Source organism: Dreissena polymorpha, chromosome 13 (assembly GCF_020536995.1).
Source record: "Dreissena polymorpha isolate Duluth1 chromosome 13, UMN_Dpol_1.0, whole genome shotgun sequence".
Taxonomy (NCBI): domain Eukaryota; kingdom Metazoa; phylum Mollusca; class Bivalvia; order Myida; family Dreissenidae; genus Dreissena; species Dreissena polymorpha.
The window spans coordinates 13266196-13283670 of record NC_068367.1 but is presented as its reverse complement, the minus strand read 5'-3'; the positions used below and the strand labels follow the sequence as shown (position 1 = coordinate 13283670).

The following is a 17475-nucleotide window of genomic DNA, read 5'->3' as shown; positions in this document are numbered from 1 at the left end:
GCTCACCCCGAACTATCGCTCAGGTGAGCTAATAAAACAAGGGCTGTTTGCAAAACATGCATGCCCCCAATATGGGTTGTCAGTTGTAGTGGCAGCCATTGTGTGAATAGATTTTTGTCACTGTGACCTTGACCTTTGACCTAGTGACCTGAAAATCAAAAGGGGTAATCTGCTAGTCTACTGCCATTATCAATGTACCTATGAAGTTTCATGATCCTAGGAATAAGCATTCTTGAGTTATCATCAGGAAACCATTTTACTGTTTCGAGTCACTGTGACCTTGACCTTTGACCTAGTGACCTGAAAATCAATAGGGGTCATCTGCCAGTCATGATCAATGTTCCTATGAAGTTTCATGATCCTAGGCTTAAGCATTCTTGAGTTATCATCCGGAAACAATTTAACTGTTTTGAGTCACTGTGACCTTGACCTTTGGCCTAGTGACATGAAAATCAATAGGGGTCATCTGCAAGTCCTGTTCAATGTACCTATGAAGTTTCATGATCCTAGGCATAAGCATTCTTTAGTTATCATCCGGAAACCATTTTACTGTTTCGAGTCACTGTGACCTTGACCTTTGACCTAGTGACATGAAAATCAATAGGGGTCATCTGCCAGTCATGATCAATGTACCAATGAAGTTTCATGATCCTAGGCGTAAGCATTCTTGAGCTATCATCCGGAAACAATTTTACTATTTCCAGTCACTGTATCCTTGACCTTCCACCTAGTGACCTGAAAATCAATAGGGGTCATCTGCCAGCCATGATCAATGCACCTATGAAGTTTCATGATCCTAGGCGTTAGCATTCTTGAGCTATCATCGGGAAACCATTTTAATATTTAGAGTCACTGTGACCTTGACCTTTGACCTAGTGACCTGAAAATCAATAGGGGTCATCTGCCAGTCATGATCAATGTACCTATGAAGTTTCATGATCCTAGGCCTAAGAGTTCTGGAGTTATCATCCGGAAACCATCTGGTGGATGGACCGACCGACATGTGCAAAACAATATACCCCCTCTTCTTCAAAGGGGGACATAAAAATGTCTGAGGAAGAGCATTGCATGTGTATTGCTATTTACTGTCTGTTTGTTCTCCCAGATGCATCCCATTAGATAATATACAAGATGCATCCCATTAGATAATATACAAGTAACTTTAAAAAAACATCTTAAATTTAAATTGTTAGGTATCAATACTTAAGTATTTAGGTACCAGAAAAGAAACAACCTATTCTGTGATTTCAACACAAACAATGCAACACAAACGAAAAGACCCTACGTCATCATGGACTGTGGAATATTGGTCCTCACAAAAGGAATGGCTCCAAGCTCCTTCAGTACTGTGATCATGTGACCGTCTTCTGACCTTGGTTTGAACAAGAAATTACTCAACCCTCCCGTACTGTCATAGCCCTGTGAACAAACAGGTGACATACCACCATTGGTTGAATATATATTTATGGTTGAATATATTTATTTGTGGAAAAACATCCATCTACAAATCAACAAATATATATAACAAAGCGGATTTTATTGGAGGCCCTACATTGGTCGATGGCATAAAGAATAAGACTATTGCCAAGCAATATATGCCCCCTACCGGCTCCACCATTGTCAGATTTTTAAAAAAATATTTGTTGCCATAGCAACCAGAATTTTTGACCTAGGAACAAAATGAAATGATGTGCATAATGTCCATATTGCCATCTATCCATGTTGAAGTTTCATGAAAAAATATTAAGAACTTTTAAAGTTATCGTAGGATCCCAGGGTTTTACATTCATGTCAAATTTTAGGGGTCCCTAGGACTCTAGTTAATAATTTTCAGGGGTCCTGTCACTAAAAATGGGGGTCCAAATAAATATGCTGGCTGTGTCAAAGTCAATTAGTTAAAAGTATAGTAATCCATTATTTTCCTTAACAATAGTCGAGATTTATCACACACCTATACAATTAAAGATTGTATTTATTTTTATAGTTTGATATTGCTTTCCAGATAATAAGCTTTCGTAACCTTACTATGCTTTTCTTTCATAGCGACATAAATAGCTCACATGTACGAATGTCATCTCAATTCGGGACTTTGCACCTACCAACAGCAGGTGCACGATAACACGATTGGTCGATAAATCAACAAGCGAAACAACTCGTACATCCTTCTACAGGGTTTTTTTTTACTAAGAAAGTGACCCCGATATTCGGCGTCTTCCCCTACCAGAATTTTTCCCCTAAAAATACCATTTCCCCTCCAAAAATATAATTTTTCACCAAAATATAATATTTTACCCTCAAAGAAATGTTTTTTTTTCTTTTGGGAAGTCGACACTTATCCAATTTGTACCATGTACAACGATCTCGCTCTCTCTCTCCCGACGAACACTCAAATCTGGGAATCCCAGTGATTCTATATATAGCTCTTAAATTACGTCATGGAAACCGGGCAACTAATCGTATTAATCATGTGACTATTTTACTGGATTCCGGTCTTGCCCGAGAAGGGTGTTTCGTCAATTAATTACCGGAAACCAGTCGAATTTTCATCCTGGTTATGTGAAAGCCAATGTTAAAACAGAAACTAGAAATGGCGCGGCAGAGGCCGACGCGTATCCCCACGCCGAATGTTTGACCTAGATGTGCCCCAGGGTTGGTAATGGGGCCATGCATAGCTGAGATTGACCGTATTGTCATAAGAGAAGTTCATCATCAATTAGAAGTGAATTGGTGTAGAAATGAAGAAGTTATAGTAAAAGGCAATTTTGGGTGGGTGTGACATATGTGGGCAGGGCGCCCCAGGGTTGGTAATTGTGCCATGCATAGTTGAGATTGACCGTATTGTCATAAGAGAAGTTCAGTATCAATTTGAAGTGAATCGGTGTAGAAATGAAGAAATTATAGTAAAAGGCAATTTTGGGCAGGTGTGGTCTATGTGGCCGGGGCCCCAGGGTTGGTAATGGGGCCATGCATAGTTGAGATTGACCGTATTGTCATAAGAGAGGTTCAGTATCAAATTGAAGTGAATCGGTGTAGAAATGAAGAAATTATAGTAAAAGGCAATTTTGGGTGGGTGTGGTCTATGTGGGCGGGGCACCCCAGGGTTGGTAATGGGGCCATGCATAGTTGAGATTGACTGTATTGTCATAAGAGAAGTTCAATATCAATTTGAAGTGAATCGGTGTAGAAATGAAGAAATTATAGTAAAGGCAATTTTGGGTGGGTGTGGTCTATGTGGGCGGGGCCCCAGGGTTGGTTATGGGGCCATGCATAGTTGAGATTGACCCTAATGTCATAAGACAAGTTCAGTATCAATTTGAAGTGAATCCGTGTAGAAATGAAAAAATTATAGTAAATGGAATTTTTTGGTGGGTGTGGCCTATGTGGGCGGGCGCCCCAGGGTTAGGATTGGGGCCATGCATAGTTGAGATTGACCCTAATGTCATAACAAAAGTTCAGTATCAATTTGAAGTGAATCCGTGTAGAAATGAAAAAATTATAGTAAATGGAAATTTTTGGTGGGTGTGGCCTATGTGGGCGGGGCGCCCCAGGGTTGGGAATGGGGCCATGCATGGTTGAGATTGACCGTATTGTCATAAGAGAGGTCCAGTATCAATTTGAAGTGAATCGGTGTAGAAATAAAGAAGTAAATGTAAAATAACCTAAAAAAATGAGTGATAATTTCTGACGCGGCCCCACCCCAACCGCTATAACTTTTGACCCAGGGGTCAGATCAAAATTCCAAATAGTGCAGGGTCGCACATATGCTCATAGCTACCATGTGTGTAAGTTTCAAGGTTCTAGTGCTTTTAGTGTAGGAGGAGATAGTGGCCAGGACGGACGGACAGACAGACAGACAGACAGACAGACAGACAGACGGACGGACGGACGGACGGACGGACGGCGGAGATAACCACAATATCCCCACCTTTTTTTCAAAAAGCGTGGGGATAAAAAGTCTCACAATTGGCGTTCATACGCGAACAAAATAAAACGTTCGGACTCGGAAAATATCAATTGCATTGACGCATTTTTTAAGAATGAATCATCAAAAACCGTTGAAACACAGCAGGATTCGGAGGTACATGAAATCAACATCGATTAATACTGTCGGATTATTGTGAAAGTCAAAGTAGACAATCGGCAGCTGCCGCACCTTTCCCTTCCAATACTGTAGCAGATCTAGATCGTCAACCCATTCATCATGAAATTGAAATCATAATATTGACATCGTTCCCCGGCCCCAGTTGAAAACATTTCCCATTATTAGATCTACACCTGCAACTTTATTTAGACTTTGACTTTAATTTACTTGTTCATGTGTTTAAGAACAAAAAGGTCAGAGACATGCCTCTTTTTCTATAAAAAACCTGAAGTCTGAAGGTGAATTATAGACATTGAAATGAACAGTTTTTATTTTTTCCCCAAATATGTCTCTTTCGAGCTCGATTTTCCCCTTTAACCCAGCGTCCAGCGTCTTCCCTTTTTTCTAAAAAAAACCCCTGTTCCAGAAAATTATTTACTGCAGTTGTCTTTCAGAGTTTCTTGTTGATATTACGTGAACCAATACGTCAAAATGATTGTGCGTCCCATGGAACGCAAATTAACAAATATGACGGGTCCTGACTGGCTTTTTATGCGTATTTGACGCAGAATATCGTGTCCCGTATAACCATGGATCCAGAAAAGTGTGACAGACTCACGGACTGACGGACACACAGAGCGCAAACCATAAGTCCCCTCCGGTGAAACCGGTAGGGGACAATAAGGTGAAGTACGCATTTCTTATGGTGATCAGTAGAGAAACAAAGAGGAATAAGCAATCCAGTGTTTTTTTCACAAATAGGGGAATGGTGGCGGGGCCTGTCCAAAGGGGAAAAACGCGTCGTTTTTTAGGATAAGGGGGAAAATTAAAAATTCACTCTTTAGTATGTTATGAAATTTTATATGAATACACATGTATGTATGAATGTTATATTCACAGCTGAATTTCTCTGTCCTATTCTAAAATATATCCCAATGATTTTTTCAACATTAGTTTCAGACAGTTTAGCCTTCATGCACACTCAAGTTTTCCTAGCCATTTTGAGTCTAATTGGGACTTTCTAATCGATAAAATGGCAAATTTGAGCATTTTTAATCAATAAAATGGACCAAATTGGAATGTTTTTATCATCAAATATTGACACAATGTATGCAGATACATCAGGCCTTTTCCTGGCTATTTTGGGAAAAGCATGAAATTCATATGAAAAGTACACTGATTTGGGAAATACTAATTTAATGTTACTCTTTATAATAATTCAAAATCATATTATATTATTAATTTGTTATAAACTTTGTTAGTTGTTATGAAAAAAATATTTATTATATAAGAGAGTTCTTTCTAAAAAAAAAAAAAAATTTTTTTTTTTTTCAATTCTTGAGGGGATTTTTTTTCTACAAAATCCGGGAAAAATACATACTCTTTTTTGAGGGGAATGGGGCCGAATATCGTCCCCGAAATTGCCATAACAAACACTGCAATCTTTTAAGGGAAAAAGTAAATTACAACAAGGGCTGTTTGTAAAACAAGCATGCCCCCCCAATGGGCTGTCAGTTGTAGTGGCAGCCATTGTGTGAATCCGTTTTTTGTCACTGTGACCTTGACCTTTGACCTAGTGACCTGAAAATCAATAGGGGGGGTCATCTGCCAGTCATGATCAATGTACGTATGAAGTTTCATGATTCTAGGACTAAGTGTTCTTGAGTTATCATCCGGAAACCATTTTACTTTTTTGAGTCACTGTGACCTTGACCTTTGACCTAGTGACCTGAAAAGCAATAGGGGTCATCTGCCAGTAATGATCAATGTATCTATGAAGTTTCATGATCCTAGGCATAAGCGTTCTTGAGTTATCATCCGGAAACCATTTTACTGTTTCCAGTTACTTTGACCTTGACCTTTGACCTAGTGATCTGAAAATCAATAGGAGTCATCTGCCAGTCATGATCAATGTACCTATGAAGTTTCATGATCCTAGGCCTAAGCGTTCTTGAGTTATCATCCAGACACCATTTTACTATTTCAAATCACTGTGGCATTGACCTTTGACCTAGTGACCTGAAAATCAATAGGGGTCATCTGCCAGTCATGATCAATGTACCTATGAAGTTTCATGATCCTAGGCCTAACAGTTCTTGAGTTATCATCCGGAAACCATTTGGTGGACGGACCGACATGTGCAAAACAATATACCCCCTCTTCTTCAAAGGGGGAAATAATAATGTATGAGGTTGAAAATCTTAAATACCTGCATGGTTGTTCTTACCTTTATGTAATAGTTTTCTTTTACGCTAATAGGAATTCCGTGCAATGGCCCTCTCTTGTTTGGTGGAACTTTGTCCAAATCCACGGCAATAGCCTTGAAGATTGGTTGAAAAAATAAATCAACTGCAACCTGTTTCCAGGTAAGTTATTCATTTCTTGTACATGATAATAGGGAACACATGACTGGTGATCGGATGGAGATTTCCAAGCAATAAAGGATTAACAATGTACAATAATTGAACAGCATTGCATTGCTAGAAATGTGAGCGTATGACACAGATGCCCACACATTCCAATTTCGTCTCAAAACTCAAAAAATTCCTACAAAAATTAAGAAGCTTGCAAATTCCCACTACAGTTATGTTTATAAATTTCATCAACATAGTAATAAATACTTTTCGAGTTATGCGAGAATAAAGTAAACAAAGTAGACTTTTTTAAATCAAAAGTGGCAATAACTCAGTTATTTTGAAAAGATCAAAACCAAAATATATTGGTGCACATGTTCACATGCTGGTGTACATGTATGTGGTTTCATAATCCTAGGCCTAAGCATTTTTGAGTTATCATCCGGAAACCATTATACTATTTCAAGTCAATGTGACCTTGACCTTTGACCTAGTGACCTGAAAATTAATAGGGTCATCTGCCAGTCATGATCAATGTACCTATGAAGTTTCATGAATTTTTAATCCTAGGCCTAAGCGTTCTTGAGTTATCATCTGGAAACCATCTGGTGGACGGACCGACTGACGGACCGACCGAAGTGCAAAACAATATACCCCCTCTTCTTCGAAGGGGGGCATAATAACTGTACCATAGCCTCTGTTATCGGCTCCACCATGAAATTAAGATCTTCATTTTTCTTAAGTGCCTGAAACAAAGATAAAGACATTTTGCAAACTAGAAGAAATTATGCACAAATTTCTTTTTAAGACATCCAATTAAGCATACATCTTAAAAATCTAATAATGTCTTGCTGAAATAAAAAGAGGAAACAATTACACAATTAAGCAAATTTTCTTTTGCTTAAAATGGTCTATTATTGTTTTCTTCAGGATTAATTATTTCTAGTAGCTACATGTTTTCTTGAAATCGTGACTGAGTATTAACCAAAAACCCCTCTGGAAAAGCTGTATTTAAAGGGACCGACAACCACGAATGACGAGAAAAGAAAAGTTCTAAAATACAATTATTAGTTCATATTGATTAAAATATCACAACTGTTAGGCCAGCATTTTTATATTATTTGTTTTCAAGAAATTTTTCAAAAAAATTGAGTCAGGGGATAAATAAAAATAAAAATAAAATTATGAAAAGTGAGCGGTCTACCAAAAAAAAAACAAAAAAAACCTGTCTAAACTGATTATTTATTTTATTTTTAAATTTAAAATTAAGCCAATTTAACCTTATGTATACTTGCATTAACCTTTAAGTGTTTTATATATCTTATTACACTGTTGTAGAAGCTTTTTTTATAATATAAACATATTTTTATATATATTTATATGTAAAAGCACCTTTCGCATGTATTAGACAATATTGCTTCAGTAGAGACCATTAACCACGCCAGGTGTGTAGTGTATTATAGTGATCGTTAAACTTTTGTTGAGTGTTAATCATATGTATGTTTATAACAACAAATATAGCATGCATTTGACTTGAATAAAAAAGAATTGAAAACTTTTTAAATTGTTTAATAGCTTTAAATAACAACCAACTTTGTAGCGTTCATCCATGGAAGGAATATGCACACTAAAAATACTATTTAATATACAACAGACTTGCTTTATATCATGATAATTTGTATCAATCATGAGAAAAAATGAGCCACATAACAGGAAATTGAACCTTAGGGCGATTGCGACCATTTTGGCTCCAAAAGAGCAGTCTGATAAGGATCCAAACTGTTCAACATAATTGTCATTCAGTCAGTACTTCTAAAGATGTTAAGCGAACACTTTGGATCCTGATCAGACTTCGCTTGAATTGATCTTGATTCAAACTTTGTGTAGTGAAAGTTCTAGTACATAAAATGTGAATATTTTATTTAAGAAACCGTGAGTTATAGACTTATAAAAATATGTGCTGCATTTCATTTCATATTCAAAGAGAGTTATAGTGTTTATATATGTAAAGTGAACACAAGAAGCATGACTACAATATTTGGTGTGTAACATCGTTATGACGTTCTCTTTGAAGTTTGTTCAAATCATGCAGACAATTTGCCCTCCCTAGGGGTTACTGTTTTGCTTATAAATATAAATAGCATAATCATTCTCTGAAACCGCAAGGCCCTTTGGTTTGTTGCGTTGCATGCCAACCATATAGTGGTTCTTTGCTAAGTTTCCTCAAAGCATGTCTCCGTGGTCAAAACTGTTTGCGCTTCAGGGATCAACTGATTTATATAGATTAATGTCTTTGATAATCCCTAACAACACAGACACCGCAAGGGTCAGGGGTTCAATACTTGGTGTGTAAAATGTTAGTGTTTTCTTCTTGTAAGTGTGATCAAATCATACATTTGGAGTTAAAAATAACCCGTCCTTGTTTCGCATGCGTAATATTTACTTATATAATAAACAGTTAAACAATATTATTCTCTCAAAACGCATGGGTTAGGTGATAATTATTTTGTATGTGACATTGTATGGCGGTTATCTTCGTTGGTTTTGTATCATGTCCATTGGCTTCACATTAGCCCCAACAAAATATTGAGGTAAAAGACACAATATACCTAGAAACCTAAATTTATTTCATTGAAAATATTCTTAAGTGAAAGCCCTATGAAGAATTAAATAGCACATGTATCAAGGATTTAAATTGTTCTAGTAGAATTACTCTGCTGACTGTATATAACTATTTGCAAGATTAATTATCTATAGACTAGAGCACAACTTTTGAACTATGTAATTGTATATTTTAAAATAGTATTTTATTTTAAAAATTTCGTAAAAGACTCACAGTATTGTCAAAATAAAATGGTGTAAACTTTTGCACATATTATTTTGTTCCTCTCTTATTCACAGTTTAAGTTCAAATAAAAATTGTTATGGAATGTGTTGTCTGTATTATTTTAAGGAGAAACAGCAATGACACGTTTTGGATATATAATAAACAGAGAGAGCTATATAAATGTGAAGATAATAATAACCCTTGGAACAAATACATAGAGCCGATTGAGCACGAGGGCCCTTGCTACACTTTGGTGGATTGGGGCCGGGGCCCTTAGAGGGGGGAATTTCACGTCGTTTTCGGCGAAAAGGGGAATTTTTCAAGATCTTTTCACCAATCATTCAACACTTAATATTGCTCTATTGTAATGTAATTTACATAAATATACCTTTAATCAAAGGTTTATAGCAAGATACCAGCTGGCAACATAGGTTTAAAAGTATAAAAAAAATATTTATTTTTTTGTTTTGGAGGGGGCAATTTTAGTTGAACTAGGGGAAAAAAGTATACTTTTTTAAGGTGGGAATGGGGCCAAATTTCGGCCTCAAAAACGGCCAAACGAGGGCCCTGAGCACATTTATCAACAGAGCCTGAGGTGTGATAAATTTATTTGCATTCCTTGCAGTACAAATCTTGCAGTATGAAAACATTATTTACAGTTAATAGAACATCATATTCCGGCTAAATAATAACTCATTTTTGAAAAATAATGTCAAGAAAAATAAATAAAACTTTCTTGTGACTTTGATGGACATACGAACATCGGGACCCAATGTTTTTTTTTTCAGAAGCTGTGTTGCATACTTTTTTCTAAATAAAGAATATATATGGGTGGATGGGGAATGGGATTATTGATGCAAGTACCTGTGGTTCAGTCCTCATGTTCATTATAAAGAAACGTAAAGTAGTACTTCTTGGACATTTTCGGGATATTGATTTTATCTATAAAAATATTATAGGATATGCATTTTAATTAATACGCATATTTATTAAACCTAGCCAAAACTTTTTAAAACACAGAAAGTTATCGATGGTGACATCTCTGCATCATCTGCCAAAACTCATTATTATTTTGAATTTCGTATCACATAATATGGGCATGATGTCAACAATGGTAGTCTGAAGATTATCTTTTCTAATTGAAATTGTTTCTGCTCCGTTTTTAATTAATTTGATTTTAAAATATGCTACATTTGTCTCGTTGATGTTAATGTCCGCCATTTCGGAAATGCAATATGAAAATCATTTGTTAAATACTCACCGATTGGCTAATAGCGTGTGGTATTGGCTGCAATAGCCAATGAAAATCGCTGACGCTTTACAAGTCAAATTGGCACAACGCAAAAACCGGATTATAAACAAATTTTGAACAACACGTTCGGAAATCTGCGCATTTTTTTTCTAGTTTTGGATAAAAAACTAGGTCGGCGGGTGAAATGTAAATAAAAAAAACGAAAGTGACTTTTATTTTTATTTGTATTTGTCGAAAAATAGGGTTGGTCGCTCCCGTAAAACAGATAATTAAAAAATGCTGGCCTTATATTAAATTGCTTGAAAAAGTTCATATTTTCAGTATATTCTGTAATAAAATTTTGTGATGTGAAATCGTAAGTACATCGGGAAAATAGGTGACATAACAATATACACACTATATGTAACGCAAGTAGATTGATCATTTTATATATAAAATATATACAATTCACTACACATGCACAATTTGCATTCCTGGGTTTACCATGCGACGATGATGATCAATCTACTTGCATTATTTATAGTTAACAGGTACTTACCTGGTACCTGTACCCAGTAAAATTTATTTCTGAATATACTGAAAATATGAAAATTTAACAACTTTTTTAAAGTAATGTAATATACCAATCAAAATATTATTTTAATCAACATAAACTAATAATTGTAAAAAAATACAGTATTCTAGTACTTTTCTTTTTTCGTCATTCGTGGTCGACGGTCCCTTTCAGGCATGTCATTACATAAGTATTGACCCAAAACTTCCTGCAAATTAAATACACTGTTCTTGTTCTGCATTTTTTTTACACAAGTGAGTTACTTTGCTTAACAAGAGGGCTCAAAGCCCTAGTTTGCTCACCTGAGATCCAAAGCAACTTAACTTAGTTCTGATTAGCTTTTGAAAAATTTCAAGAACCAATTTAAAACTCGGCCAAGTAATGATTAGAACTAATTTTCTTAGCAAGATTCATGATGATTAAGCAAACAAATGGGCCTCTAGATTGTTTATAAGCTTTCAAGTTAATTTGACCCTGTGACCTACTTTTGATATCAAGTGACACAGTTTTTAACTTGACCAAGAAATCAAGAGTTAAGTGTTCTGACCACATTTCATGAAGATTGAGCATTTAATGCACATTCAACGCACAAATCATACAGCGTGAATACCGCAGTATTTCATGTGCATTAAATTCACTTTAAAGAACGAAAATTTTCATAAAAGCTCCATAAGGCATATGCATTAAGCCTGTGTATCCAAGAGCACTTCTCATTTATGTTAAATCCACAGACAAACAACCTTGGAAAAACAGAAAAAACTTGAAAACAACTGGCCATGGGCAACTGGACAAGCATAAGTTGATATGCAGCAAAACCATAGTTGTAATTCAAGGGCATACAAAATCACCTTTGTCTGAAATGCTTTGAGAACATCAACTGCTTTTAACTCCCCTTTCTGTAGCTTTGAATGTAGTTCTTCAAATGACAGGCTTGTTATGAGTTCAACATCGTTTTCTGATGGCTTAAACAAGAGAATATTAACAAATATAAATTACAAACATCTTCATTGTAATAGGAGTTTACAGTGGGTAATTATTTCTTAATTAAGTTTGCAGCAGTTAGTTTTTTTACCTTCATATTTTAGCCAATTATAGCAGATAGTCGCCTTTTTGAGGCTGATAAAATTGATGCCAACGTCCAAGATATGGGTTAGAGCCAATGTGTGCTGACAACAGCTTTTTAACAATTTAAACATTTATTTCCAAACAAGAAACCGTCGAAGTCGGTGATGCTCTCCAAAGTGTTTTTTTGTCCCAATATTGCTCTATATATTCAGATAAAAGGAAACGTCTTGAGGGCACAGTAGTTGGGGGGACAATTTTTTTTTGTAGAAAATTTCAAAGGGCCATAACTCTGTGAAAAATATCCGGCCAGAACCCGCTGATAATATGCACATCTACTCTTGGTAGTGAAGCTTCCCATAAAGTTTCATTGAATTCCGGTCATTAGTTGCTGAGAAATTATAAGCCCAGACAAGAATTGCACTATATGTACAGTAAATGGAAAATTAAAAAAAATTCAAAGGGTCATAACTCTGTGAAAAATCATCCCACCAGAACCCGCTGACAATATGCACATCTCCACTTGGTAGTGAAGCTTCCCATAAAGTTTCATTGAATTCCGGTCATAAATTGCTGAGAAATAGCCCGGACAAAAATTGTGCATGGACAGTCACACAGACAGACAGACGAAGCAGCGACTATATGCTCCCCCCAAAATAAATTTTGGGGGAGCATCAAAAAGGTGTTTCATTACTATTATTGCATATTAAAACATTAAAAACAATTAATTTACTTCAAGGACATGTGCAGGACAAGGTTGGCTAAAAATAGGCAAGCGAATCCCGGGCTTGCTTTGAGTTTGAATGCACTCACCTTTTTTTATCCTCTTAAATGCTATAAAGGAAGATAAAACATGTTCTTTGTTAGATAATTTATCTCTTATCTATAATAGTGCAAATGAAGATGAAAACATAGCAATATTTTCCTCTTTCAAGTGCATAATTTGCTTTATTTTCTGCCAAACAATCTTTCAATGCTTGTTGATTAGAGTGTAATTATCTCAATGTTTTGAGTGTTTTTTACTCTTCAGTTAATTTATAGTAGACGCAAAACCTAGAAACATGTGAAATGTTATCAACTTATACATGTTTATTGCCAATATATGTATTTCCACTAGAATAACAAGAGATGTGTTTGTCAGAAACACAATGCCCCCTATTGCGCCGCTTTGAAGCCATAAATTTGACCTTTGACCTTGAAGGATGACCTTAAAGAGATCTTTTCATGGTTTGGTAAATTGACAAAATTGAAAAAAGTTGTTTCAGATTCGCAAATTTTCTGTTAAGTTATGATATTTGTGAGGCCACAGTATTACTGAACATTGGCCATGGTCTAGTATAGCCATTAAATGCATCTTTTGACGATTTAAAAACCTCAAAATTATAAAGCGTTGAAACGCGAAACAATTGAATAATTTGGAGAGTTCTGTTGTTGTCGTTTAAATTTGTGGAAACGCGTAGTATATAACGTATAAAATACGCATCTTATGTATGCTTGGCAGGATAGCTCAGTTGGCTAATGCCATTTTACTTCAGGATTCCGGGGGTCACTGGTTCGAGCCCTGCTGCAGGCTACTTTTTTTTCCTTTTTTAAATTTTATGTTTGATTTTTTACTGGAGCTTTTAAAATTTAATGATTACATTTATCAATATAAAGCATTTAATGACACACTTCAAAACATGCCAAAATCTGTGAAAAGGCCCCTTTAACCTTTCACCACTCAAAATGTGCAGCTCCATGAGATACACATGCATGCCAAATATCAAGTTGCTATCTTCAATATTACATGTACAAAAGTTATTGCAAAAGTTTAACCAAGGTTAAAGTTTATGACAGACAGACAGACAGACAGACAGACAGACAGACAGACAGACAGACAGACAGACAGACAGACAGACAGACAGACAGACAGACTGACACATACAATGACAGACGGACAGGCAAAAAACAATATACCCCTGATCATTTGATCCGGGGGTATAAAAAGTTATGACCAAACTTTAATGAATGTAAAAGTTTTAGGACACAAAAAATACAATATTTGACCTATGACCTTGAAGGATGACCTTGACTTTTCACCACTCAAAATGTGCTGCTCCGTGAGATACACATGCATGCCAAATATGAAGGTGCTATCTTCAATATTGCAAAAGTTATCAAACTTTAACCAAGATTAAAGTTTTGGGACACACACAATAAATGAATGAATGAATGACAGACAGGCCAAAAACAATATACCAACGATCTTTCGATCCGGGGCATAAAAAACAATACATGTAGATAAAACAATATTTATGGAAGAATATAAAATTATATAATACCAAGACAGATTACCCCATTTTTATCAAGGGACTCTTGCAAATTCTGTATTGCTTTCCTGCACTTCCCTTGCTTGTATCTGATTTTTTCCTTTATGCCGCGCCACTTCCATAAGTACTTTGCTATGCATAGTGCTCCAATTGTGCCAACAACCAGAGAGGCATAGTGGCCAGCATTTTCTGAACAGTATGCAGACAATGTCTCTACAACAGATCAAGCACAATATGATTATGACACATCTGGCATTTTTGTTACCATTTTGTATAAAGTAGATCTACATAGTACTGTAATTCTTTTTTTCCCCGAAAATTTAGATACGGAAAATATTTAAAAATATTGAGACAAAATTTAGAGACAAAAATTAAATCTATGCACAAATTTTTTTCTACTATGAAAAAAATACAACTTAACAGCTTTGCTAACTCTTGCCTGGAATGATACAGAACAAAAAATTAAAAACATTGAACATTATACTGCTTCCTCAATCATTAAAAATGCTGTTGGGTGAAGCGATTGTTTTATACCGGTATGCATATTTATTTACCCAATTACACAAAGTTTATGGTCCATTGCCCTCAGGTATGCGTCTCTGAGGTTTTATGACCTTATTTAGTATGTAAATACCCATGATAGAAATGTCGCAAGATAAGGGAATACAGTTCTGAAATCTGGTAAAATAGCGCTATAGAAATATACTGTCGGAGTCCTTAATAATAGACGAACACGTGCTTGTCCAAAATATTAAGAGCAACAAAAAATAATTATTTTTGCCAAAAAGGAGGTGTCCGAAAACTAACAGTGTCCAAAAACTTAGAGTAATTATGGTATACAAGTGAAACTTATGACAATCAGTCTATCTCAACTAGGCATGGCCCCATAATACCAACCCTGGGGCGCCCTGCCCACATAGGCCACGCCCACCCAAAATTGCCTTTTACTATAATTTCTTCATTTCTACACCGATTCACTTCAAATTGATACTGAACCTCTCTTATGACAATACAGTTAATTTCAACTATGCATGGCCCCATTACCAACCCTGGGGCGCCCCGCCCATATAGACCACGCCCACCCAAAATTGCCTTTTACTATAATTTCTTCATTTCTACACAGATTTACTTCAAATTGATTCTGAACATCTCTTATGACAATACGGTCAATCTCAACTATGTATGGCCTCATTACCAACCCTGGGGCTCCCCACCCATAATAGGACACACCCACCCAAAATTGTCTTTTACTATAATTTCTTGATTTCAACACTGATTCACTTCTAATTGATACTGAACTTCTCTTATGACAATACGGTCAATCTCAACTATGCATGGCCCCATTACCAACCCTGGGGCGCCCCTGGGTCAAACTTGGGGATACGCGGCCGCCTCTGCCGCACCATTTCTAGTATTGAAATAAAACCAATCAATAAATGTGCAATAAATATATTGTGTTGTACTGTCCTATTTGTCTGATTTCAACAAAATACTTCACTTATTTGCAATCTTTTACCTGAAATTGAATATAAAAACATTATAAATCAAGAAATGTGTTTGTCAGAAACACTATTTCCCCTACTGCGCCACTTTGAAGCCATATATTTGACATTTGACCTTGAAGGATGACCTTGACCTTTCACCACTCAAAATGTGCAGCTCCATGAGATACACATGCATGCCAAATATCAAGTGGCTATCTACAATATTGCAAAAGTTATGACAAATGTTAAAGTTTGACGCAAACAAAAACACACAAACAAACAAACCAACAGACAGGGCAAAAACAATATGTCCCCCACTATAGTGGTAGGGGACATAAAAACAACCATACTGCTTCCTGAATACAATATCATTTCAATTGTTGTTTGGTGAAACCATTGTTTACTACTGGTGTTTATGGTGATCTACCCAATAACCCAATTGTAATGGTCCCATGACCTCAGAGCATTCTATGCCAGGTAAGGGTATCACGTTTACAGATTTTCTAAACGTTGAAACAAAATGAAATAAATGGATTGTTACCGTTTAGACGGTATCCCTTTGTCCGTTTTGAAAGCATCAATGCAATCGCATTTCCAAACTGAAAGTAGGAATTATTTCTGGGATATTTATTCAGTGCATATCCCATTTGCCCAATGATGTCATATAAAACAAACTGGTTTACATATTTTCAAAGTTTCTTTTTTGTAATATCAAAACAAATATCTGTTCAGGCGGTTGGTTGAGACATCTGTAGCTGTAAAGTGTCCACACGCTCAAGCACACTATCATGAACTTGTTTCTTCTGGGGCTACATCATTAACGGCAATGATCTGTACCTGGGGTCTAGAAAAGCGCATATGACCGGTATTAAAGCTTCATGTGATTTGTCATTGTCAATGTGATACCTTTTCAACAAATCAGAATGCACGTCTTCTCGAATTTTGCAACAGCGGGAGTGTCTTGTTCATTCTCAATGAGGTGAATGTTTATTATACTGAAAAGTATCGGTTGATTACCACCGTCGGTCGGGAACAGCTCTGAACACATTGTTTTCTTTATAAAATTTAGTGGTTTTAAAACCACGACCAGACCCAAAATCATTTTCAGCTGGTCATCATTTAGGTCAAGAGAACACGCATCAGCAATTATTGTTACCGCAGAGTCGTGCAAGACAGCATACATCGGTAGACACTGTTCGAGATGCCTTTGAGCATGTTGTATGTTGAATTCCAACATGTTAAACAGTCAATGATAAAGCTGTTTTCGTTGGACTTGGAGCCTATTTGCTTTAGTTTTTCTTCAAGTGCATTTGAGACAACAACATATTTTTGAAAGTGTTTTACTAATCTTCTGCATGAAACCAATGCCTTATGGATAGTCTTCAACTTCTCATACCCACTTCGAATGGACTATTGTAGCATGTGTCCAAAACAGCGTATGCGAGTCCACTGAAGTTGTTGTACGCACACCACCATATATGATGCATTGTCAGTTACAATAGTAGAAACATGCTCATGACTTTTATGCCAAATTCATGGGTTATCAATTTGAT

General features: G+C 36.1%; 1 protein-coding gene across 5 annotated transcripts in view; it reads right to left on the bottom strand.

Moving 5' to 3' along the window:
* The window catches only part of LOC127855313 (fatty-acid amide hydrolase 1-like), a 126259-nt gene that overhangs the window by 31739 nt on the left and 77045 nt on the right, over nucleotides 1-17475 (bottom strand). For all 5 annotated transcript variants that reach the window (XM_052390776.1, XM_052390774.1, XM_052390773.1 and 2 more), the window contains 5 exons: nucleotides 14464-14651; nucleotides 11916-12029; nucleotides 7125-7181; nucleotides 6309-6401; nucleotides 1286-1419 (listed from right to left, as the gene is read on the bottom strand). In XM_052390776.1, coding sequence (XP_052246736.1) covers nucleotides 1286-1419; nucleotides 6309-6401; nucleotides 7125-7181; nucleotides 11916-12029; nucleotides 14464-14651 — 586 coding nt within the window. The remainder of the gene's footprint in view (nucleotides 1-1285; nucleotides 1420-6308; nucleotides 6402-7124; nucleotides 7182-11915; nucleotides 12030-14463; nucleotides 14652-17475) is intronic.